We start from the raw sequence: 24,390 nt of genomic DNA, 5'->3' as shown, positions 1-24,390 counted from the left end.
TGGGGGTTTCTTGCCACTGTCCGAAAACACAGTGGTAACTTCATTTTTGTGTGGTAGAAAATTTGGACTGTTGGGGCAGGAACTGTTGTGAATGATTAAACATGAATGGTTAAGCGCTGCATAATATGTTGGCGCAATATAATTAAAGGTTAACAATTCATTTCATAACTGACATTCAGGTTTTCCACCGTCATGGCAGCTGACGGGTATAGTGCAGAGAGTATGACTGGTGTTTCATCAGTGACAACAGCTTTATATATATAAATATATATAGTGTAACCAACCAAATTGGTAAAACTTACTACACCTACACCAGATACACTATAGATATAGAAAATTACTCTATATCTAAATTTATACATGTCCTAAAGTGCAAGGGGAACATTTCTGTTGCCGTAACTTCGAAAACTCTCCTTTTTGCTGCGGCAGAACGTAGATTTTTTGCTGTTTCATCCAGAGATGAGCAAATTCACCGTGAAATTTCAGGTAGGTTTCATGGCGGAATAGGCTGCTTTGCAAAGGTGCGAAATTCCGACAATAGAATCTTCCAGTTCTACATTTGCACTTAATTTGTAAATTTGCACTTTGTGCAATAGATACAGCGGGGAAAATGACAGTGAGAGTCATTTAGAGTTATGAGCAAAGCAAAAAAAAGGGAGCAAATTTGCTTCTGGACAAACCAAGTTGCAATGTAAGGGGTACAAATGTTAATATTTTTTGCTTTCAGAGAAATTGCTGGCTGCATTTGCATGTAGCATATAAATACTGGACAGTGTTATTTTTACACTGCAATTTAGAGTTGAGCTAGGATACTCCCAACTCTAAATCTGTCTGCACTTTTCAAATATGTTCGCCCTTCCCCCCCATGGCGTGCAACATGGTTTTGCCAAGGTGCAAATGTACTCTGCTATTTTTTTGCAGTTAACGATTAATGTAGCCTGGTAACTTAATCCAGCTGTGTAGTGTGGTTAGGGATGGATCACTACATCTGCAGGCTCCATAGTAAAACCTGGAGGGGGGAGGGAGCGACAGTGCAGTTCATCCTACTGCGGCCCCCGCTCTGCTTCTCTCCTGTTTCGGCTTCCTTGCTTTTGCTCTCAGGTGGATCCAGGGTGGAACCACTCCTAGGATTCGTGGCTACAGCCAGCACCCCCTCTAATGTTGATAGTTCCAAATGCAGAGGCAAAACTAGCGAGCAGTGGGCTCCGGTGCAGGGAAACAGGGCGTGACTCACTAGTTACCTGTGCATCGGGCCCCATTATCTTCATGGGCCCCCGTGCACTGCACCTGCTGTGCCAATGGTAGTTCCGCCACTACCACCAAGGCTAGGAACACTTACGCCCGATGTCTGCCAGCAATACGTGCAGCATTTGGGGGCCAGATGCAAAACGAGGCAAATATTTTGTAGAACAGTTTTGAAAATTTTGCACATAACTATATCCAATCTGATATTTTAAACCTACGCCACATCTACTCAAACTGATTAGCATTAACCATTTATTAAGGCAACTGTTAAATTAAATTGAAAAAGTGAACACATTGAAAATCCAACATTATTATACTGCCATTCAAGCTGGTTTACTAAAGACGTGTTTTGAACTTCTCATCACAGGTTTCCTGTTTGGTAAATATGCCTATGTCCTAAAACCTTATTGTTCTCCCCTACATTCTGGCACCTAGTCATATCCCCTTTTCAAGTAGTTCATCAACATGACATTTCCATGGCAAAGCCCTCACTAACGTCAGCCCGTGTTTCAGGCTGCTAGTATAACTAGATAGCCCTTTACCAGTAAAGAATATTCGGACACAGGCTTTAAATTTTTTTCTTAAAATAAATACTAATAGGTGATATATACTAATGTGGTGCTTTAGCGCTGGGATTCTTCGTCATTTGTCAGTGTCAGGCGGCAGTTATCCACAGACAGGATACCGAGCCATCCGTGATAAATATGAAGGGGTTAATGTAACTAGGCCGTAGTTTGCCAGTTGGCACAGGGCACTGCATGACTGTACCCCACTGACTACTCTTTACCTCTTGCGCTCTACGGGGCCAATTCAGTTAGCTGCACAGAAAACATTGGTACGTAATAGTGCCCCTTTATATTTGATAATAGTGTCCCCTAATATGTAATAAGTTATATTTAATTTATCTGCCTGTTATATACCATTTTCCTCTTTTCGTATATAAGGGGTATTATTATGTATTATCAAATATAAGGGGCACTGCTATATATTTAGTGATACAGTCTTATAGGTTTTAACACAAAGTGGGCACAAGACTTATTTTTTTTCCATGGAACCCACCATAGAGGGGTACCAGGAGGGGCAGCTCTAGGTGCAGGGGGCCGGAATGTTTGCTACCCCCCCCCCCCCCCTTGACATTGGTAATGATGGTTTTCCCTAAACCACCTGCAATTTAGGGGATTTGAAACCACCACACATCGCAAGCGATTTGACTTCTCAGCCTCCAAATGCAGCGGCTTAAAGGCAAAATCTCCAGCAGTGTGCAGTGGTTTCAAACCCACATTTAAAAAGTAGCATTAGTAATTTTAGCCCAAACAGTTAATAATTGGAACACAAAAACATAATTGATGAAATAAATGTTTATTCTGATAAGATATCTCAGTATTCAAAGTGCTAACAACAATGACTTATAGTACATAGGAGCAGACAGCATAAAACGAAATAGAGAACACTAGAAACCACTTCTGCACACATACATATATATATAAATACATACACACATACATACACACACATACATACACACACACACACACACACACACACACACACACACACACACATACAGTAACAGCCGTTAAGAAGACTACCGGTAGAACAGCGTATGAAAAAAGATGTTTCATCTAGTTTTCTATGATGAGACCTAACTCTACTCGCATTATTTTTACCAACTTTTATAGTACAAAAATCGTTTTACCTACAGCTGAAATAAAGGATGCAAAGATGACATCTAGATAACACTATCCAAAGGGCGCTACTTGGTCCTTGTTCACCTTGGCTTGAAATATAAAAACTGTCATAACTTCTATTTTGTCTTTGTAATGTTTTTAGTAGAAATGCAGGAAGTCAGAAGAACTTGAATGCTGCTAAGGGGTCTATTTATGAAATAGGAAAAAATCCCTAAAATCTCTTTTCTCTATTTATCAAAGCCTCATGGTGGTGAAGGCTATCACAGGGTATCGCCAGCGAAGTTCCCCCATGCAAAGATTATTTAAGAAGGGCAGCAATGGTACTTGTACTGTGTCCTCCTATTGCATTATTAGTAAAATTAAGCATTTTCAGGTTTTTAATAAAGTTTTATATAAAAAAATATATTTTTTTTTTCAATATTTTTCTTTAACTTTATTATTTATTTTTGAACGAAACTGGAAGCCAAACAATGGCGTCCAGTTCCAGTGGCCACCAAGATGGTTCGTACATTTGCAGAAGGTGCCTACACTGGCCTGGTGTGCAGTAAGAACGTTCCTTCCACTGACAGCCAACACTGTTGCCGCAATGACAATTCATACATAAATACTTTCTATCTTCATTGTGTACGGGTCTTGATAAATAGACATGAAAATACTTTGGATATAAATGAATAATTATAATCATTGATTAGATTCAAAATAAAAACGTTTTGTTCCTAGATTACATGTAGGTTTGGGCTACATTACCTGTACTGTAAATTATCCTATAAGAAGTGAATATGAGACTTAATGGAATTAGTTACACTGAATTCCAGCCATAAAAATAATTAACTTAACTTTGAGTATCTGTCATCTTCCACATTGCAGAAAGTGTATGTTGAACTCTTCCATATACTGTATCTCCCAGCACAAAGGAGGCATTTTTAGGGATGTGTACTAAATATAGACATATGCTGACCTGAAACACTATTTATTTCACTTGTACATATACTGAAACCTTATGGAATAAGGTCATTCATTTTATAAACGTGTTTTTCATGATACAACACAGAGAAATTTTACAGCAATGTTGTTTGGTAATTTGGATCCCTGGGAGTTTATTCCAAACATACCAGTTATATAACTGTCACAAAGGGGCATATTCAATTCCGATCCCGATCCACGGGATCGCGCCGGAACGGCCGCTAACCTAATCCGCGGTACCGCAATAACGTGGATTTTCGTTCGCAGCCCATAGAGCTGCGTACGAAAATCCGCGTTATTGCGGTACCGTATTACCGGCAGTACTGCGCATTTTTGCGCGGTAACGCGCGTTATCGCGGATCGGATCTGAAATGAATATGCCCCAAAGTGTCGCATTCTAAAGCAATGAATTGAAAACAAAACCCCAGAACATCTTGAATTAACATATTTTGGACCTAAAGACGCCTTATTCGATCCCAATAAGAGAGAGTATCCGGCTTTACGTGTAACGTGGTAGAAGCTAGAGCATTATTAGTGTTACATCAAGGGGGGTGTCTATTATTTATTTATCGATTTTATTATTTTAAAGGAAAAAAAACATCCATCATCATCAGGTTGATGGGTGATGAATGGCGTTATGTGACTACCGACAAATGTTGATATGCTTAAAGCGGACCGTAATACGTTAAAAAGGTATCTATGTGATTACTTTCATTTGCATCGTGAAATTTGAGTAACTCGAAATCTATATGTAATTGCACTATGTTTGCGCAGCGTATATTACGCCTGCGCTTTTGCTACAATTGTGCCCAGCTCTAAATGAGCCTCTTGACGTTCACTATCTCAGTGGAGAATCCAAAGTTTTCATTCTTTTCCCCAATGCAAACTAAAAAGTGCCCCTGTAAATTTTCCTCTCTGACCCCTTTATCTCATTTGAATAATCTCACTTTGCCAACTGGAATCTTGATTTTTTTTTTCTTGTACCTAAAAAGTGTCTGCACAAGGTCACCCAAAGCCCCCAATTTCTCCCCTCGGCCATTACTGAGAGTCCCTCTACAACACTCACTGATTTAATGAGCACAAGTTTAGAAGCTGCTTCCACATTCCTACTTTTTAAAATTCTATTGCAAATATTATTTAAAAAGGACAGTGATGGTACAAGTACCACCTGTGTCCCACTATTGCATTATTATTATTATTATTGTTATTAGGGATGTGCACCGGCCACTTTTGGTGTCTCGTGTTTTGTGTTTTGGATTCGGATTTGCTTGAGGTTTTGGGTTCGGATTTGTTTCGCAAAACACCTGACGAAAGGTTTTGGTTCGGATTTAAGGTTTTGGATTCAGATTTATTTTGAAAAAAACATAAAAAGTGCTAAAAAACAGTTTTGTGGGTTTTTTTTTTCACTCCTACGCTATTATTAACCTCAATAACATTCAATAACAATTATTTCCACTAATTTCCAGTCTATTCCGAACACCTCACAATATTGTTTTTAGGCCAAAAGGTTGCACCGAGGTAGCTTGAGCACATAATGCCAAAAAAAGAGGTACAAGATGGAATTGTTCGCGAGATTCGACGCGAGACTTGGACGACAGAGCCTCGTTTTCAATTTTTTGCCCGCCGGACATATCCGAACAGTGCTCGGATCCCGTTCAGATCCGCACTGTTCGGGTGGGCTCGGATTAGCGGAATCCGAGCCCGCTCATCTCTAATTATTATTATTGTTATTATTATTGTTATTATTTTTAAAATATAACATTTTACCTTAGTTTTTTTTTTATTAAAAGTTTTTTTTTTTTTCTATGACTAAATTATTTTCTAATTTTGTTTTATTTAACTGTATTACTTATTTTTGTAATGAATCTGGAGCTGGAGGTCCCAGTGCAGGTGAGCGAGCAGGATGGCTTATGCATCCGCAGTAGGTTCCTACACTGGCCTGGTGAGCAGTAAGACTGCTCTCACCGCTGACGGCCAGCATCGTTTAGCTGACGCGGTGACAATTTACGCATAAATGCCGCTCATTACCCTTAACCTCAGTAATAAGTAAAAAAAACCAAAACATTTAATCAAAGAAAGAGACGCATAGAAATAAGTGTTACAAGCTCTAACAAACAAACCTGTCCATAAAGAAAGAAGGATCTGGGGGCCGCAGGTGAAGGCTCGAGGGAAGGGGGTGTCTGATGCCCGTCACTTGCTATATGATGTGTGAGAGATAGATATAATCAAGGAAACAACTTTTGTTTGTCATTCTACACTAAAATTTCCTAAGTCCTATGACCTCTAATGTTGTTTTTCTGCGATTTACATGTTTCTTATATGCTGTGTAGTTTAACACTTCTAAAGATTTACTAAAGGAAACTGTGTCTCTCAACATAAAAAAAATTCTGCACAGGTGACTCCCAAAGGACAATAAGGGAAAGTTGGAGAATAGGGTACTTAGTACAAGCTGAAATAATGGTCAGAGAATGCTGTGATTTAACAATCACTATGTGCCAGCATGTACAGGAAGAAGAATTTTGTGCACAATATAGCTATATTGGGGCTAAGCTCACCTGCCAGCATCAAGGCATCTCCTATAGGTGAGTCCCTAAGCCAGTGATACAAATTAATATTTGGGGTGTTTCATTTAAAACCTTTCCCTGAACCTACAACTTATAAAGCCTGCAGTACCTGGAGGGAGTGGTCAACTCCAGAAAAACAAACTAGAATATATATATATATGTGTGTGTGTATAGATATATAGATGTATATATATGTATTTTTATTATTGTTATTATTATTATTATTATTATTATTATTATTATCATCTATTTGCATGTGTAGTAGTAGTAGTGTGGCCTGCTTGACTCCTACTCCATTCTACCCTTAGGTCAATCATCCAGCTGTAACTCAGTCCCTCATGATCCTTTGGGTTAGTCAAACAGATGATACGCAGGTTTGACAACTGTAGGACAGATGTGATGCAGTTGCAGCAGGTGAAATGATTCACGTGAACTTGTACACAGCTGTATTTTTCAGTGTCCTTTGCTATTCCACCCATCATCAGGCTTATCAAGTTCACTTGGCTGAGGAGCTAACACTCACCAGTGGGACTGTCACTCTCTAATTAAATTCTCTTCTCCTGCATTATATATTTGGAGACTGATTATTATAACTCCACTTCCAGAACCCATTTCTGCAACTTCTCCAGGTTGACCCTATTGACTAAGGAATCTTGATTTTTTTTTCTCCTCGCTGATACATATTCTTCTGATACATATTCTTCTATTGTTTTCAGCCTCTCAGCAGTTATAGTTTACCTATTTTACTTATGTTCAGTACATTGACCCAGCTTTGGACTTTGACTATTCTGTTTTCTCACCTCTCTGACCCCGGCTTCCATTAATGTCCATGTTATTTGCTGCCTGACCCTGGCCTTTGATCAGTCTGACTCCTTTGCTCTTTCATTTGCTGAATGTGTCAATCTGCAGGTACACTGTCATAACCAATGTCAAGTCTCCTGCTCCTCAACCAACAATCGCTGGTTAGCTGTGAGGACTTCTACCAGTGATATGTCACTTAGCTGGGTGGTCTTGTTCATCGCTAAAGAGTTACGTTACCCATTTCCTCTACTCTGCCCGAGTCCCTGGCAATAGCGCTCGACTTGTCTCGCTGCATCTAACTGGAACTCGGGAACTTTGCACGTTCCTATCCATCTCTGCGCTTCCCTCTCAGCTCTTACCCGGAGCTTCTCTTGGAGCTTAGAACATCGTCACTCTTATTTTGTTCTGCTCTCCTATTCCTGAGACTCTATCTCATTATTATTATTATTATTATTATTATTATTATTATTATTATTATTATTTTTAAGTATAAACATAAAATTTTGACTTAACTGTAAAAATTAAATGTAGGTGCGCCTGTTTCCAGCTCAGTTTGCGGTATTTCTACACCAAAATTTTAATCTGCCTAAAATATTTCATTTGTTTTCATCACACAATAGCCTACACACTACAAAACATAAAACAAATAGTTGAAACCACAACTTTGCAAGAAAAATCCCTAAACTAGGTCATTGTGCTGAAGAGCCTGTGCTGACTGATTGTAGCTGATAATACTTCTTTATAAGGTGCAAATGCAATAAACCGCTGCTGTCTAAAAATAGCATCATATCATTAGGTCTCATTCACACTTTGAAACTTTTTTTGTGTTCTCATTACTGGCTGTCAATCAACCTAAGAGATCCGTTAACACTCACTTAATGCACATTGGTGTCCTAATTTTTACCATACTAGTAGGTCATTAGTCGTGCGTCACAGCTCAGTAACTCACCTCAAACTGCTTAAGCATCCTATAAAAGGGTTCACACATATACTGTCTTAATTATGTAATTATTTAACCCCATCATAACCAAAATCCTTGAATGAATTGTATTAATAGAATATATAATAATTATTCTAGAAATAATTATCTATCTATCTATCTATCAAAACACAAACCACAGGGAGTTAGATTTACTAAAATGTCTAAGAAACAAAGGGGAGATGTTGCCCATAGCAACCAATCAGATTCTAGCTATCATTTATATAGTACATTCTAGAATATGATTGGCTGCTATGGGCAACACCTTCACTTTTCCTTTTTTAGAAGCTTAATAAATCTACCCCCAAGTTTCTGCTCCACTATACACCGAAACCAATATTCAGCCTTCATTCCGACAATAGTTTGTAATAACTAGGGATGTTCATTGACCCCCATGTATTGGTGTTGGATCTGTATTAACTTCTGGCTTTGTATTTGGTCTTGGATCTGTAGTTTTTTTTGTTTTTTTTTTAAATTGCTAAAAAATGCTAAAATCACATAATTTGGCTCTTTTTTCACTCCTACATTATTATTAACCTCAAAAACATTAATTTCCAGTCATTTCCAGTCAATTTATGTCAAGTGACAAGAACACTGCTACCACTCCTGTTTCTGTGTGAGCAATGGCACTGAGCAATGGCATTGGAGACTGGAGAGTGAGAAGAACACTGCTACCACTCCTGTTTCTGTGTGAGCAATGGCACTGATGAATGGCACTGGAGAGTGACAAGAACACTGCTACCTCTGTTTCTGTGAGAACAACGGGGCTGCATCCCCTGGGGGGGGAAGCACTTACGAAATCCAAAACCTGCAAGATCCATTGACGTTATGCCTCAATTCAGATCCGAGGAAGTGGGAAAGTACAGAGCCAGCTCGGCTCGGTACTCGGATTGGCAATGTTAGGAGGGTTTGGTTTTCGGAACACCGAGCCTGAGCATCTCTAGTAATAACAAATGCAGCTTCTCCTGTGAAGCCTCAATCAGATAAAGGACCAAATATAGTCAAAAAACAGGAGAGCAGAAATAGTGCAATCTTGTTTGTGCACCAAATAAATTTTATCAATGAAATGCAAAGAAGGGCCTCATCTAATAACCACAACGTGTACTTCAGTTCCTTCAACTCTATAAAGGGAAACTGTCTTCCCATCCAACTCAGATGTGAAATGTAGACTTCTCCAGGTGTCAATTACACCTGGGTCCAGCCCAGAGATAACCACCAAAACAGGGAACATATGGCCCCAATAGGCCTCTTATGTGTAGTAAATCTTTTTTTGGTAGATAAAACAGAATTAAAATTTCAATAGCAAATAATAAACTTCTCTGGAGTGGGAGAATCTCAAACATTCTAACCTTAAATCTTGGCATTAGTGTTTTGTTTTGTCAGGCCAATTGTTCACCCATATGAATCTGTTAAGTCTGAATTGTAGTGAAGTTTAAAAAAAATTGGGTATGTGAGTAGACAGGATGAGGAAAAGACAAAACAGGGCTGGCGGAACATGGTAATCCTAGTAAGAGCAACAGGAGGGCCCTGGGACGCCCTGCCAACACGCCCATGCCGTAAAAATATCATTTTTGCGACACAGGAGTCTTCTCTCTTAACCTCTGAGTCTCCACTCTGAACAGATCATAGTTTAGAATAGGCACCTCGGCAGATGGGCACTGGAAATGCTAGTTGAGTTGTAGTATGGGTATAATATCTAAAGGCTTTAATATCTAAAGTAAAAGAATGCAAGTTCTAATCACAATTCAAATCTGTAGGTTTTGGTGTTTGTATTGTGCAGAAAGCTTCTCTTTTCTAAAGGATCTTAATGCTGTGTTTACTAGCTCCTAAGTTTCCAAAGCAGTCTCTGGTTGTATTAAGTCTGTCATGACAAACAAAGGAGAGGGGAATACAGTCGAGAACATACAAGCTGCGGAATTAGCGGCGCTTTATAAATCGATAATGGTGATGATGAAGCAAACTAGCAGCTCTGTGAATATTTTTGGTTGCTTTGGGCTCCACTCTAGATAGTGGCCCTCTGCTGACACCCCAAAATATGGGGATAACTGTTTCTTTCCAGTGCAAAAGGCAAACATTAGATCCATCCAGGGCATTGCCCATCAACATCAATAGGTTTAGTAAAATAATCACAAGGATATTAGTGCTCAGTAGAATGATTCCTTCGCAATGGCACCTGAGATTACTTAAGTGACTGTATACTTTAAGCATCTAGTAGGAATTGATCTTGATGAGGTCTGGTTCTTCTCACTTGCACCAATCATTCTCTCCTCAGAAAGGCAACCTGGGGGATGGGTAGAAGATTCCATCTTGGCACCTGAACTGAAGGTCTTGCAATGATTTTGATAACCACTAGCAGCTCCTTCGGATTCTTTAGTGTGAAAAGTTTGCCAACTTTCTACCGATAGTTGGAACTGGAAGACCCATTTGTAAGAAGATCCCTTGTCCCACAGAGTATCTAAGAGCAGATAGAGTGTATTTTGCTTTTCAAGGCAGCCCTGGACAGATGTTCTCACAGATACAGAAAAACCTCATCAAAATTGATAGTACCTTTTAGGAAGGACCTAATAATATCGTACATCTCTAGGGACACAGAACTCAACTTTATGTCAGCAGGTGTAGCGAAGTTTAAATACCCTGTAGGGACTTGGAAGTAGGTCTCCTTGGTGCGTGGCTTCCATGAGGCCTTGCACCCTGATATTATTTCTCAAGCTGTGATTTTTGAGATTGTTGAGCTGAGAATTTAAGGTGGACATGAATAATGATTTATCTCTTTGCACCTTTTGTAGAGACTGTCTTGCAGGTAGTTTGAACTCAGCCCTCAAAGGCCTAGAGATCTTGTTTGGTTGGTATCTAGTTGATAAGGGCCCACGTGTCCTCCAGGATTGAGGTGGACCCAAGTAACATTGAGCAAGATGATATTTTTACATTTTAATGGCTCTGGTAAGTATGTCTAGCTATTCTCCTGCCTCAGGCAGCAAGTATAATGATGACCTTCTCATCACCTTATATAAACTACCGTCAACATTTGTATAAGAGACGTTCTCTTTAAAAGTCAAAAAATAAATTTTTCAACCTTAACAGATCTACAAGCAAAATAACTACCACTAATTTAGCCTTTCATCTCAAGTAAATTAACATTTTTTAACGAATTCCCCTCATTTTGCTGCCTCCTAAAACTTGCTGCCTGAGACAGCTGCCTTGGGTTGGCTCATAGACACACTCTTGCTGGTTAGTTGAAACTGGAAACCTTGAGAGAAGTACTTAACTATAACTAAGCTATAAACTAGTTCTTGTAGTTTTAGCACTGAAAGATGATTTCTGATTTCTCACTTTACTCTTTTAAAATAGATGGAAACAAAAACCTGGTGGTGACACAAACCAAGGTCCACAAAGCTGCAGCTGGAGAGTCAGTGACCACCACCTGCTCCTTTGTGACTAGTTATCCCTCTTACACTGTGAGATGGACTTTAGGCTGTGATAATAGAGTGTATCTCAGCGATCAACCATATTACAAGCACAGAATACGTGTATCCTCTCTGGAATCTAACCAGACAAAGCATGGCTTGGGAATGTCAGAGGTGCAGACTAGTATCACCATCGCCAACCTGACAGAGAACGACTCAGGAACGTTCTGTTGTCATGTGGAGCTTGCTCGAGGGGAGAAGGGAACTGGAGATGGAACCCGACTGGAGGTGACCCCGAGATCATATACTGAAGGTATTGTGTTAGTAATTAGTATTTTATAGCCAAGAGCAGGACCTATAAATAGCTTCTATAATGTCCTTCTATGTTCTGTAGCACCTTATAGTCTACATGTCCCCCAAGCAGGGCAGGGCTGGCAAATTTTAGCCCAGGGGGGCAAGAGTCGACTCAGCAGCCTATTATGAACATGTTAAAGGAAATAAAATGCAGGTGGCCAAGTGACCCAGCCCATGGTAGTCCACTATGGGCCAGACCCGAGGGGAAGATGCCCCCCTGCCCCCCAGGCCAGCTAGTTCGTGTCTCCAAGAATTATATATATATTAGTACATCACTGCTTCTTCCAGATGGTTTTACTTCTATGAAAATTTGTTTCTCACAAGTCACCGAAAATGAGACATTTTATACATAATAGAAAATATACAGTACATTACAATCCTTATGCCTGACCCAATTGGCAGTAATATATTTAATGTCCCAACGTTATTAAACTAACCCATTGAAGTTCACATATATATCCCAGATTTCATTGCCTTTATTTTGATGTCCATAATTGCATATATTCTCTGTTCCAGACCCAAATCGACGTCTGGAAATGGAAAAGGAAATATTTATACTGTACATCATTGCAGGGATTGAAGCTTTTCTTATAGTGATCCTGTTTGCAGCGGTTATTAAGTATCGTCTCCAAGGTATGAGTCTTATTGTGCTCTCAGTGCTATTTGAACCTTAAAAACTGTGGGCCTGATTCATTAAGGAACTTAGGCAAGAAATTTCTTACTTAAGTCTCCTGGGCAAAGCCATGTTACAATGCAAGGGGTGAAAATTAGTTTTCTATTTTGCACATAAGTTAAATAATGACTGTTTTTTCATGTAGCACACAAATATCAACTTTAAATTTCAGTGTACAAATAAGTTATCAAGTATTTGTGTGCTACATGAAAAAACAGACAGTAGTTAACTTATGTGCAAAATTTGAACATGGTTTTGTCCAGGAGACTTAAGTAAGAATTGTATTGCCTAAGTTCCTTAATGAATCAGGCCCTGTGTGATGACATCCTTTGAAGGTGAGCAACAATTTTTTTTATAACTATCACATTGACAGATCTCTGTTCCCGAGTATGCTATGACTATTTACTAAGTTTTATAAGTTATAAATGTCCTGGTACCAATATAAAACAACCAATCGCATGGATGAAGGGGCACCCAAAGTTTTTAGGGAGGTGCACCTTTACCTCTCCTTCCCTCTCCTCACATCCTTGGTAGGGCCCCTGCTAAATTGCACAAAGTGTTATTATTGGGAAGTGAGGGGGCTACTAATATCAAGTTTTAAGATGGGAAAAGCCCTTTAATCAAGGTCTCCAAAAAAATTGTTTTTAATTCATTTCCCTCAGTTAATAAGATTATGATTGCTACATTTTTATTCTTCCATATTGTAAAGAAAAAAATAAATGAATCAGAAATAAATATTAAATTTGTTTAAAAATATCCATAGTCAGTCACAGCACGAGGGAGCTCAGACTAAATGGGTCATCTGGATTATTTTTCAGACGAAGAAAACAGCTTTAGAAAGTGATCTATTACCACCAGAAGACAGCAGAACCGTTAACATTAACAGTGATTGGTTAATTATTTTACTAACAACAGTGGGATATGAATTATAAAAAAAATGATATTTGGAAAGAGTTCCTTTTTACATTTTCTGATATATTATCTGCTTTTATTCCATAAGTTATATAGAATTAAATGATGACAACTTGCATTGGCCCAGGTTGATGATTCCATAAAGACTTGCTGGACACACTGGTTTGAATCCAAAGTTTGAACTCCTTGGATGTGTCACTTTGTTATCTCACGTCCCAGAGCCACATATTAGATTGCAAGCTCCATGGGGCAGGCATTGCTCCTTAAAAATTCAATGTATGGTGCAGTATAAAATTGTAAAAACAACGAATACATAAAATTAAATTCCTCTTTGTTGTTCATTTTACAGGTTCACCTGGATCTGAGGATAAGGTGGGTAAATAGGCTACATGAATAAATCAGAGTAAGAATGTGACTTAATTAGTGTAGTCATGAGTGTGTGTACATTAAAGCATTAACGTTTATTGATAAAATATACATACAAGTTGTGATGTCTACAGGAACGTGAGTCCACCTATGTACAACTGATTGTGACCACATAAAAATAAGAGTGAATGGCTCTGAGTTCCAATTGGAAGAGTTTCACTGTGGGAATTAAATTTTAGGATTCTATATTAGGTTTTGAAGATGTTCAAGCCTTTAAATTTCCTGACTAGCGATAGACAATGTCCTATGACAATCAGGAGAAGCTATTGCAGGAGTTTCTATATTTCAGCTACAATAGGCAGCTTTATTGTATAGTAATGATATATTTCTGTGTAGTAGACATTCTTTACATAATACTTTCTGCATTCTGACATTGCAGGATAATGAGGAGGAGCTGGAACCTGAACTGCGGCTTCACTACGCTGAGATCTGTAAAACGAGGCAGGCTCGACGACCAAGGGATAGGCAAACTGAGAACAAGGTCACCTACGCACCTGTCAGGACTCGCCAATAAACACATCCGACCATCTCTCCATTGTTTTTGTTTAGTAAAATATCTGTGAACAAAGCTCTCAGTGCTCAGTACGAATGTATCATAGATATCCTATAAGTTTGTGTGATCTACTAGAATAGGGGGTTAAGTTTGCTCATCTAATTCTAGTTTATCATGTCTCACTTTTATAACTTTTGCTGTAGATGCAAGGAAACAATAGACCTTACAGCCAAAATAAACAAAACAGGATCCTTCCACCTGTGCAGTGTTAGACGTTAGTGGTTTCCAATGTACCATAGGTACATAAATCTATTTCCCAAGTCTTGTAGAGTAGTCCTGTGATCATGGGTGAAGATGTCATTGAGGCATCCCAGCTATCTCATACTGATAACTTGGGATGGACAACACAGAAGCAGGAGGTAACTATTCCCTCAGGTCCATCCCCTTCAACTTCTTTTTCTGTTTAAGACCTGGTAGCAACACTCAGGCACAACCTGAGTGCTCCACACAGGTCACAGAGCTGCTACCAGCCTGCTGAGCGAGAGCAGCTCTGTAACCGGACTGGGATGCTCAAGAAGAATCATCTACCTGAACAGTCCCTTCATGAGATCTTTTGTACACTGAGTCACCAGGAAGTGGAGTATATTGTACACTGAGCCACCAGGAAGTGGAGTCTATTGTACACTGAGCCACCAGGAAGTGGAGTCTATTGTACACTGAGCCACCAGTAGGTGGAGTCCATTGTACACTGAGCCACTAGGAAGTAGGGTCTATTGAACACTGGGCAACTAGAGAATGGCCACTATTAAACACTGGGCCACAATGGAGTGAGGTCCATTGTAAACTACACTGCAAGGAAAGGGTCTCTATTGTATACTCAGCCATAATAGAATAAGCTTTGTATTCTACACAGGGTCACCTAAAATGTCTTTTGTACAGCATTGTACACTGAGTCACCAGGGAATGGGGTCTCTATTATACTCTAGCCACCAGGATTGGCCACTATTATGTGTGTTAGCCATCACGCAATAGACTCTGTATTGAGTACTACTCACCAGGTAATGTTTTATTTTATTTAATATTAATCATTAGGTAATGGGCTTTGTAATGTACACTAACCAACTGGGAATTGGCTCTGTATTGTTCACTAGCTACCAGAGAATTGGTTCTGTAGTGTACACTTGCCACTAAAGAAAGAATGTCTGCACTGTATACTCCTTACAGAAATGAGCTATGTGGTCAGTAGTATTATTATTGTAGTTGATTTGTAATGCACCACTGTGGTCTGTAGCACCAGACAGTGGGGAACACAGAGTATACATAAAACCGGGATCTACGAGGATGAACCAATAAATGAAGACATGAAAATAAAGGGTTGGGAGTGCTGAATTATTAATGTATTTTGTGAGTTCACTGATCTGGAATAATGTGTGTGGTACCAGCTGAGTGTAGTGTGTGGGGACACTGTTAGGTAATGTGTATATAATAGCAGCTGGAATGGTAAATGGGGCTGGTTCAAGGGGGTAGATAATTTTGTGTTTCCCCTTTGAACTTTGTTATTTTCCTATGGGTGCCAATATAGCTTATTTATATTATTATCTTTTATTTATGAGGCGCCAGAAAGGGTCCACAGCTACGTACATAGAGCTTGGGATAATAGTACAGGGTAATAGATCACAGAGCTTATCGTGTGACTGGTAATAAATCACTTCCATTGTATTGGATGACAAATACAACATCTTTCCAGACATATTAAATAAAGTTTCTTTGTGGCTTGATTCTCTATTGTGAAATATTTGCTGCATTTTAACTTATGTAAATGATTATTGATGTATTGCATTGGACTACATGTTTGTAACATTGAGGATCATATCTTTGTATGTTGAAAAACTTAAGCATAGACTCCGTGATCTGTACTGCCGCTCCTTTGTAGATGAGGTGGGAGGGTGGGTAGATGGACAATGTTTTTTTTATTTGTTTAAAATAGTTTGGGTGAATTGTGCATGATGTAAACTGGGTTTGAATTGCCCTATAGGAACTTAACAGAAGTCAGATAGCTAATTGTGCTATATACAACAATATCATATGATACCATTACTGTAGGCTGACAACAGAGAAGCAGTGTTGTTGTGTCACAACACAGACGAGTCACACACCAAGCAGCAGCATTGGATCAGAGATATATGGGTGAGGGAGGGGGTAATTGAAAGTAGGACAGATGGGACCAGGGGCATAACTATTTTGGGTGCAGGGCATGCTGTGGCTACTGGGTCCTGAGGTGAGGGGCTGGCCCCATCTCTTTGGCCTCTCCTCCCCCATTACATCCCACTCCCCCCTGACACCCGTGCTCTGCTCTCAAAAGAGCGGAGGTCTCTCCATTAATGACCAGTCCAGCACATGCATGCTTAGAAGAAGCCCCGGTGATGAGAAAGGCTTTGTCGTGCCACTACCCAAATTTTGCTATGGGGACCGTAGATCCATTGTTCCGCCCCTGGATGAGACTGTATGTATTTGATGTAATGTTTAGTTTTAACAAGAAAGAAGGTATGGTCAGTGTGAATCTTGGGTCATATCTGTTCTACCCCTTCTGGATTGCCATTGACTTACCTCCTTGGTTTATCATGGTGTCACATTGACTTTCAGGTTGAAACCAAGGCTAGGACATGACACAGCAGTAACACCGTACTGGGTACCCAATGGGAAATAAGTAAATGTAGTGTAAATCAAATGATGAAACAACTTGAAGAACCAGCTGATCATCAACACAAAGTAATTGCATACTCTGTCAGTTAAATTCACAATTACATTTTCATGTCGTCCTTCATAGAGAACTTTTGAACAGAAAGAAAAGTTTTGCCAACCTGCAGGAACAGGGGTGCTGACAATAGTGTATGTTTGTTTGAAATATTACACAGCAAAATGATATATATATAATAGCTTTGCAATGAAATACACACAAAAATAACTGAGCACATGGAATAACTAATCTCCTCAGCTCCTCTCATTGGTCAACAAACAATTATGTGGAGACTGATGTCTGACATCATGATTAATGTTTGCTTAGTTTATTGTAGCATCCACACATAACCCATACACAGCTATATATCATAAGCTAAGTTCTTAAATAACCTGTATCCTCCCTATTAAGTAATCCCTAAGTACATAACAAAACTAGGGGTGTCATTCCAGGGTATTACTCTAGAGATAATTGACCAAATACACAGAACTACAATGTATACCTACTGTGTACATTAATAAAACAACAGCCAGTGAATAGAATGTTCATGAGGAGCTACTGACAGTAAGTAGAGCTCACCTTGAGGACCTCCTGGTGAAGTGGATGACTCTCAGTAACGGACTCCTGTCCTTGAGTTGGACTCTCAATGAAGAGGCTTCTTTCAGTGAATAATATGCCACGGTAGTGTCTACTGAGTTGGATTCAAAATATGGGGCGTGGCGTTTGTTAGTAACTCTTCTCAGTGGGGGACTCTTGTCACTAAATTTAACTTCTCCATTATGATGTTTGTCAGGGAGTAGAGTTCTTGATAAAGCGAATACTGAAACCATGAGAGAGGTTCTCTTTGAGATGGACCCATACAGTAAACAAGTCTTGCAATGAGGGGCTCTTGTATTGTAGTAGAATTCTCAGTCATATCATTCTTCTTAGTGAATATGACTCTCAATGAGGGGGGCTTCTATTTGTGAGTAGGACTCTTGTTCAGGCTGTTACTGATGATAAGACAACCACAACCACAAAGACAACACAAGTATTATTTAGTAGCTGAAGACAACTTACAATAAAATAAATTGAACTAACATTGCCGCAGTAATTTGTGAAATGGGGGAAGGGTGCTGAGCGATATAATGTAGGTGTGTGGAACGGTAAGCAGGAAGTAACCAGACCACATTTTCCATGACATCACAGGTGACTCTATAAAACCAAGACTCAGACTTAACTGGTCATAATAGCTGTTCTTGCCGTCTTCTTCATGACAAGATGATCTCGTTGATCTTTAAGATCTTTTTCCTTCAGTGTTTGATGTTTTACCAGATAACAGGTAAGACCTGATAAAATAAACATTCAGAATTGACGGAACATCATGACACAAAGGAAATAACTCACATTCTCTACATAATGAAGGTGGACTCAGAGGTGTAATATGGGGGTGTCACGATAGACAATATCCTTTTACTCGATAGAAAATATTATTAGTGAAAGCTGTAGACAAAAAAGTTGTATAGTGCTAGGATTCTAAAGATTTTACTTTAATACTGTTGAAATAAATACATATATTACTAGTTAATGTAAATAGAGAAGATTTAAGAACCAAATTTGAGCTGGTAAATGTAATTTCGTTTTTTGTGGGGCAAGGTAAAAGTAAAGATGTTTTAATTATATAGGGCCTGATGCATTAAGGAAAGTTAAGCAAAAGTATGCACCTAAGGCAAAACCATTTTGCATTGGAGGGGAGGTAAATTTAAAATGTGATGGCAGATTTATAATTGGAGTAGGGCATGTCGTAGTTTAACTATACATTTCAGTGTACAAATAAGCTATAAAGTATCTGTGTGCTACAGACAGACAGTATTTAACTTATGTGCAAAATAATAAACTAATTTGCACCCCTTGCATTGCAACATGGTTGTGTCCAGAAAACTTGAGTTAGAAAACTTACTAAATTTTTTGCTTAACTTAATGAATCAGGCATAGACAATAGTTTGCTTTTTTCTGTCCACAAATATATTTTAGTTGTATTCAATGAACCAGAGATAATCATATTCAAATAGATGGACATGGAATCTTTGTTTGTGTAGTGTATGTACAGTAGTTCCGTCCCATATAAGTACCAAATGATCTATAGACACTGGACATTGGTGCAAATCTGGTTGATAAGCATTTAAATGTACATTTGCACCTATTAGTAATGTTAATGAATAACTATAAATGGTTTAGTTTTCCGTTTAAAAACAATATATACAGTATGTTATATCTACATTTTCAATGTATGTTTTATGTAGGTTGCATAAGGATAACATGATTAAAATTTTCTTAAAATGACAACACATTTTATGTATTACAAGAGTCAAGAATGCAAAGGTGAAGTAAAACAAAATTACAATTAAAGAAACTAAAGAACATACAGTAGCAAAGTAATAAGGACAGAAGATGCATGAAACACGGATTATGTTCTGTTTACTTCTGTATCAGTAAAAGTGTAGAGTGGCTGAAACAACTAAAGTAACTTCAATAACGTTAAAACTTCTACAAATTTTAAAATCATGTAAATATGAATATTTGACACTTCTTCAAGACTGTTATTAGTAGTAAATTAAAATGAATTATGTCATTCTATGCCCTCCCCAAAAACACATAATTGCTTTATTTAGGAATATATCCAAAGATAAACCACAAACTGTCTTTAAAAAATTGAACTAAAAGAATTAATGTTTTTGGAAGAAAACCCCTCATTACTCAATAATAGGAATATAAGCACAGACCAATATCTTCAGCTTTTAATTAATTTCCATTTTAATGTTGATATATTTATCTTTTTGTCAATTTATATTACTATTGGTTTTTTTTTATTTTTACTTTATTTATTAGTTACTTTAGACCACTTCAGTTTTGGTCATTACCTATGAACTGTTCTAAAGTGACCTTGATGTTTAAATCTATTTATTTTATAGGTAATAAAAAAAAATAAAAAAAATTTCAATGACAATTTTTTAATAACTCCCACTTTTGGGATACGTTGATGACATCACATTTATCGAGTATACATTATCAGAAGAGGCATTGGTGAAAGTCATAATAATTGGTGGATAAAGACAACATACTTAAATATATTTTTACACTATGGGGGAGATTCAATTGCCGGCGTTGTGGCGGGCAGACATCGCGCTGCGCACATTGCAGGCAATTACGGTAGAAAACGACACTCGTTTTCCCTCTCAATCCATACAGGAGTTTTCTGTTAAATCTCCATCACGAGGTGTCTTGTTGACGTACCGGAGACACTTCCCGACTAACTAAATTATCCCCTAATATTCAAAGCTATATGGACAAAACTTGTTTTGGATTAAAGAATCAGACCAACAGCATGTACTGTGCAATAGTTTACAAATGTGTATTTCTGGAATAAAAGGAAGTAAGAGAAAAAAATTAGATACAAGAAAATAATAATTAATTTCCATCTTGACGCTTGACACAAACTATAACCATATTCAACACAGGAGGGTGTTTAACATGACAACATCTTTTTAAGAACTATAAGCAAAATGCACATTTTCATAGCATGTTAAATACAACTGAACATTACAATTTTCACCTGTTTTAATGTGACGATGCTTCTCTTTTTTTAGTCTAAAGTATTTATTATTTGTGATATATTCTGCGTCAGCAATTTTGTGTGCAGGTGATTCCTAATACAGGGCATGATACATATGAACAATAGTCAGCAACTAGGATACAACAACAAATAAGACCTCAACATTTATCCATTAAAATTTTTTGTAGACTTTGGTGTTTTGGACAGTGAGACAAAGTAACTTTTTCCTTGGTCACAAACGGTCAACAATGGGAATTGAACTTGGGACTCATAAACGTCCCTCAATGTCTTTAACCACTGAACTAGTCCCTGGATATTGGCAGCAGAAGAAATTTGCTATAAAATCCACTGCAACATGATCACAGATTTATCTAAAACATCCACAATTATAACAGGCTCCTAAAATTTTTACACATCTGTGAATGCTGTTAGTTACTCTTTCATACGACTAAACTTGCAGGTTTATTATATAAAGTCACCTACAATATTTAGAAAATATATTATCCAAAATAATAAGAGAATGAGCATCTTTGTAAAAGTAAAATAAAAAGTACAATAAAAGTATGTGTTTTACTAAATAATTGAATTAAAAAAATGGAAAAATATTAAACAGAATATTGAAGTGAATACGGACTATAGTCTTCGTTTAATAAAAAATAAGGAACAGTAAATACTCTTACAGAAACTGTTCCACGAGCAAATAATTTAAATGGAGACTATCTTCCAAATGCTATTATTTTGTTATTATTATTATTTCATAAAAAGTTGTTATTTTACATCTGATGTATGCTAACATGAAAGAGATTAATGCATTTTAATAAAAGATTAAATTGATCTATTAATTTCAATCTCCCATGGGAAAATTGATGGCAGGGTCTTGGGTAATCATAACTATACGGAATTGCTCTGATAATAATTTTCACCTTGTAACATTGGGCTCCAATGAAAATGGTGAAGGGTACGATCCCTGCAGGAACATAGTTATCTGGGTATACTAAAGTAATCTCTGTCTGACCACTAATGGCTCTGTCTTCTATAAAGGTGCTGGGAGAAGCCTGGTGGTGAACCAGCCACCATTTATCAAAGCTGTATCTGGAGAGTCGGTGACCCTCACTTGCTCCTTCGTGACTGAGTCACCTTCATTCACCGTGAAATGGACTTTGTGCTGTAGCAACGCGTTACCACTCCATCAGCATGCGGGTTACAAAGACAGACTGATCCTAAGCTCCACTTTCCAGGAAATAAGCATTGTAAACCTGACAGAACAAGACTCAGAGAAGTACTGTTGTGATGTGATGACTGCTTATGGGGAAACAGGGGTCGGAAATGGAACCTTATTAGAGGTCGTACAATATACAAGTGCAGAAGAAGAATATACTTATACAGGTAAATAGTAAATCTAGCTCATATTTTATCTATCTATCTATCTATCATCAATTTATTATCGATCCATCTATCTATCTATCTATCTATCTCAGATCTGTATATCTATCTTATATATTACCTATCTATCATCGATCTATCTATCTATCTATCTATCTATCTATTATCGATCTATCTATCTATCTATCTATCTATCTATCTATCTATCTATCAACTATCTATCTATCTCAGATCTGTATATCTATCTCATATATTATCTATCTATCATCGATCTATTATCGATCTATCTATCTATCTATCTATCTATTATCAATCTATCTATCTATCAACTATCTATCTATCTCAGATCTGTATATCTATCTCATATATTATCTATCTATCTATCTATCTATCTATCTATCATCTATCTATATCATATGTACTATCTATTTATCTATCTATCGTTGTACAAAATATAATTAATTTATTAAACTTCCTACAGATCTACAATATATTGATCACATAATTAGTTTAGAGAAACTTATTCCCTATCTGCAATGCTGTATCCATATTTCTATGTGTGGTCCTTTCATATCATGCCTTTCCCTATACCCACCTCCTGCTATAAGCACTCTTATCTGTCTTTACAACCCCTCTATGACATCTCCAGCAGCCACAATATACTGGTACTTACACCTACACTATTCTCCACATAACCTCATATTGTAACAGTCTACATGGTCCTTGTGGGGCCTCCTAACAACTCGTATTATTTCACTTTGTGGCTCCACCATATTAAACCCTCTACTTTTCATCTGATATCTCCTTCACATCCTTACTACCGTTCCCTGCCAGCTCTCATGTAATATACTGTTATACTAAATCATTACAAATCAGTGCTTCAGCTATATTGTGCTTTGATTGACAGGTGATGATGATTGCTGCATGAGGAACTTGTGGCTCCTGATGGAAGTCCTGCACATCACCTTACACATCATCATAGTCATCCTACTGAGCGTTGTTATTAGGAAACTTAAATCCTAGACTTCTATGTCACCGTTCTCTATCAGTGTGTCACAAACCAAGTAAAGAAATGTCAAGAAGATGGCGGAACCCCATATTTGAATATACAGACTAGTGCTAGAAGATCATAAACAATGAGAAACACATTTAGGGGGGAATTCAATTCCCCCCGAAGTACCCCTGCATTAAACATATTACCGTTATTACGGTAATATTAACCCTGCCTTCTGCTCGCAGCTCAGGGGTTGCGAGCAAAAAGCCAGCGATAAAAACTACCGTAATAACGGTAATAGTGCGCAGGCCGTGTTAGTTTTTCAAGTAATACGGCCAATTGCATTCCCCCCATAGAAACATAAGCACTATAATGAACACAAAAAAATATTATTATTATTATTTTTAATAATAATAATAATAATAATAATATTACAAAAAAAGCAAAACATATCAGATTCACAGATTAACAGCCTAAAAAAAACAGGACACGGGATTCAGTAGAGGAAGAAGAAAACAGAATAGCAGACTTGCAATACAAACAGGGTAAGGCAGGTATTAAGCAAACTTTCTCAACAGAGCCTCATATTGTAACAGTCTATATGGTCAGTGTGGGGACAGCATTAAGGGAACATGTTATTAAGGGAACATGTTATTAAGGGAACATGGGAAAACACATAAAGGGCATGCAGGACCCAGGAAACACACGCGCTAATGAACTCAGAGTCTATAACAGATTAGCCTGCAAAACAGAATTCATGAGCTCAGATAAGGTGACTGCAAACCACGAATCATCCACTGTGCGGCGCAATTTGCAGAACTGCGTCTAGATTTCCGACACGTGGGTTTAAAGAGCAAGAAGACATTTGCGGAGGAGCAGTAGTTTACTCGGGTAGAGGGGATACAGTAAGGCAATCCTAGTAAAATATGTTTAGGGGAGCAGCGTATAAAAAAGATTTCCTTTTGCAGAACAAGATTATTGAAATAATATAAAGCGGTGGAGAGGGCACATGTTTAGGCTGTTTGCTTATTGTGCAGAAGGCGGGCACTTCCATTTTCACTCTGCAAAACGACTGCTTATTGCTGGTGGTCTTTGGGTCCTGTTCTGTTTTTAACTGATCTCATTGGCTGCCAGGGGCAGGCAGGGCAGCAGGGCATTTGCACCCTCTGGCGAGTCCCATAT

At 38.0% G+C, this 24,390-nt stretch overlaps 1 protein-coding gene across 1 annotated transcript; it reads left to right on the top strand.

Annotated features, from left to right (window-relative positions):
- Positions 1-11,551: 11,551 nt before the first annotated feature.
- On the top strand, positions 11,552-15,874 carry LOC142101484 (uncharacterized). Its single transcript, XM_075185937.1, has 4 exons — positions 11,552-11,957; positions 12,515-12,631; positions 13,933-13,955; positions 14,389-15,874. The coding sequence occupies exons 1-4, from the start codon at positions 11,552-11,554 to the stop codon at positions 14,521-14,523; spliced, it is 681 nt and encodes a 226-aa protein (XP_075042038.1). The 3' UTR covers positions 14,524-15,874.
- The last annotated feature ends 8,516 nt before the right edge of the window (positions 15,875-24,390 follow it).

The sequence above is a fragment of the Mixophyes fleayi genome, chromosome 9, assembly GCF_038048845.1.
Source record: "Mixophyes fleayi isolate aMixFle1 chromosome 9, aMixFle1.hap1, whole genome shotgun sequence".
Taxonomy (NCBI): Eukaryota; Metazoa; Chordata; class Amphibia; order Anura; family Limnodynastidae; genus Mixophyes; species Mixophyes fleayi.
This window is presented reverse-complemented; position numbering and strand designations above follow the sequence as displayed.

Bases quoted from the DNA above. Each gene is read 5' to 3' on its own strand.
- LOC142101484 (XM_075185937.1), top strand. From the start codon at position 11,552: ATGATTTCTGATTTCTCACTTTACTCTTTTAAAATAGATGGAAACAAA. The intron at 11,958-12,514 runs GTATTGTGTTAG...TCTCTGTTCCAG, and splicing joins CCCGAGATCATATACTGAAG to ACCCAAATCGACGTCTGGAA. The intron at 12,632-13,932 runs GTATGAGTCTTA...TTCATTTTACAG, and splicing joins TATTAAGTATCGTCTCCAAG to GTTCACCTGGATCTGAGGAT.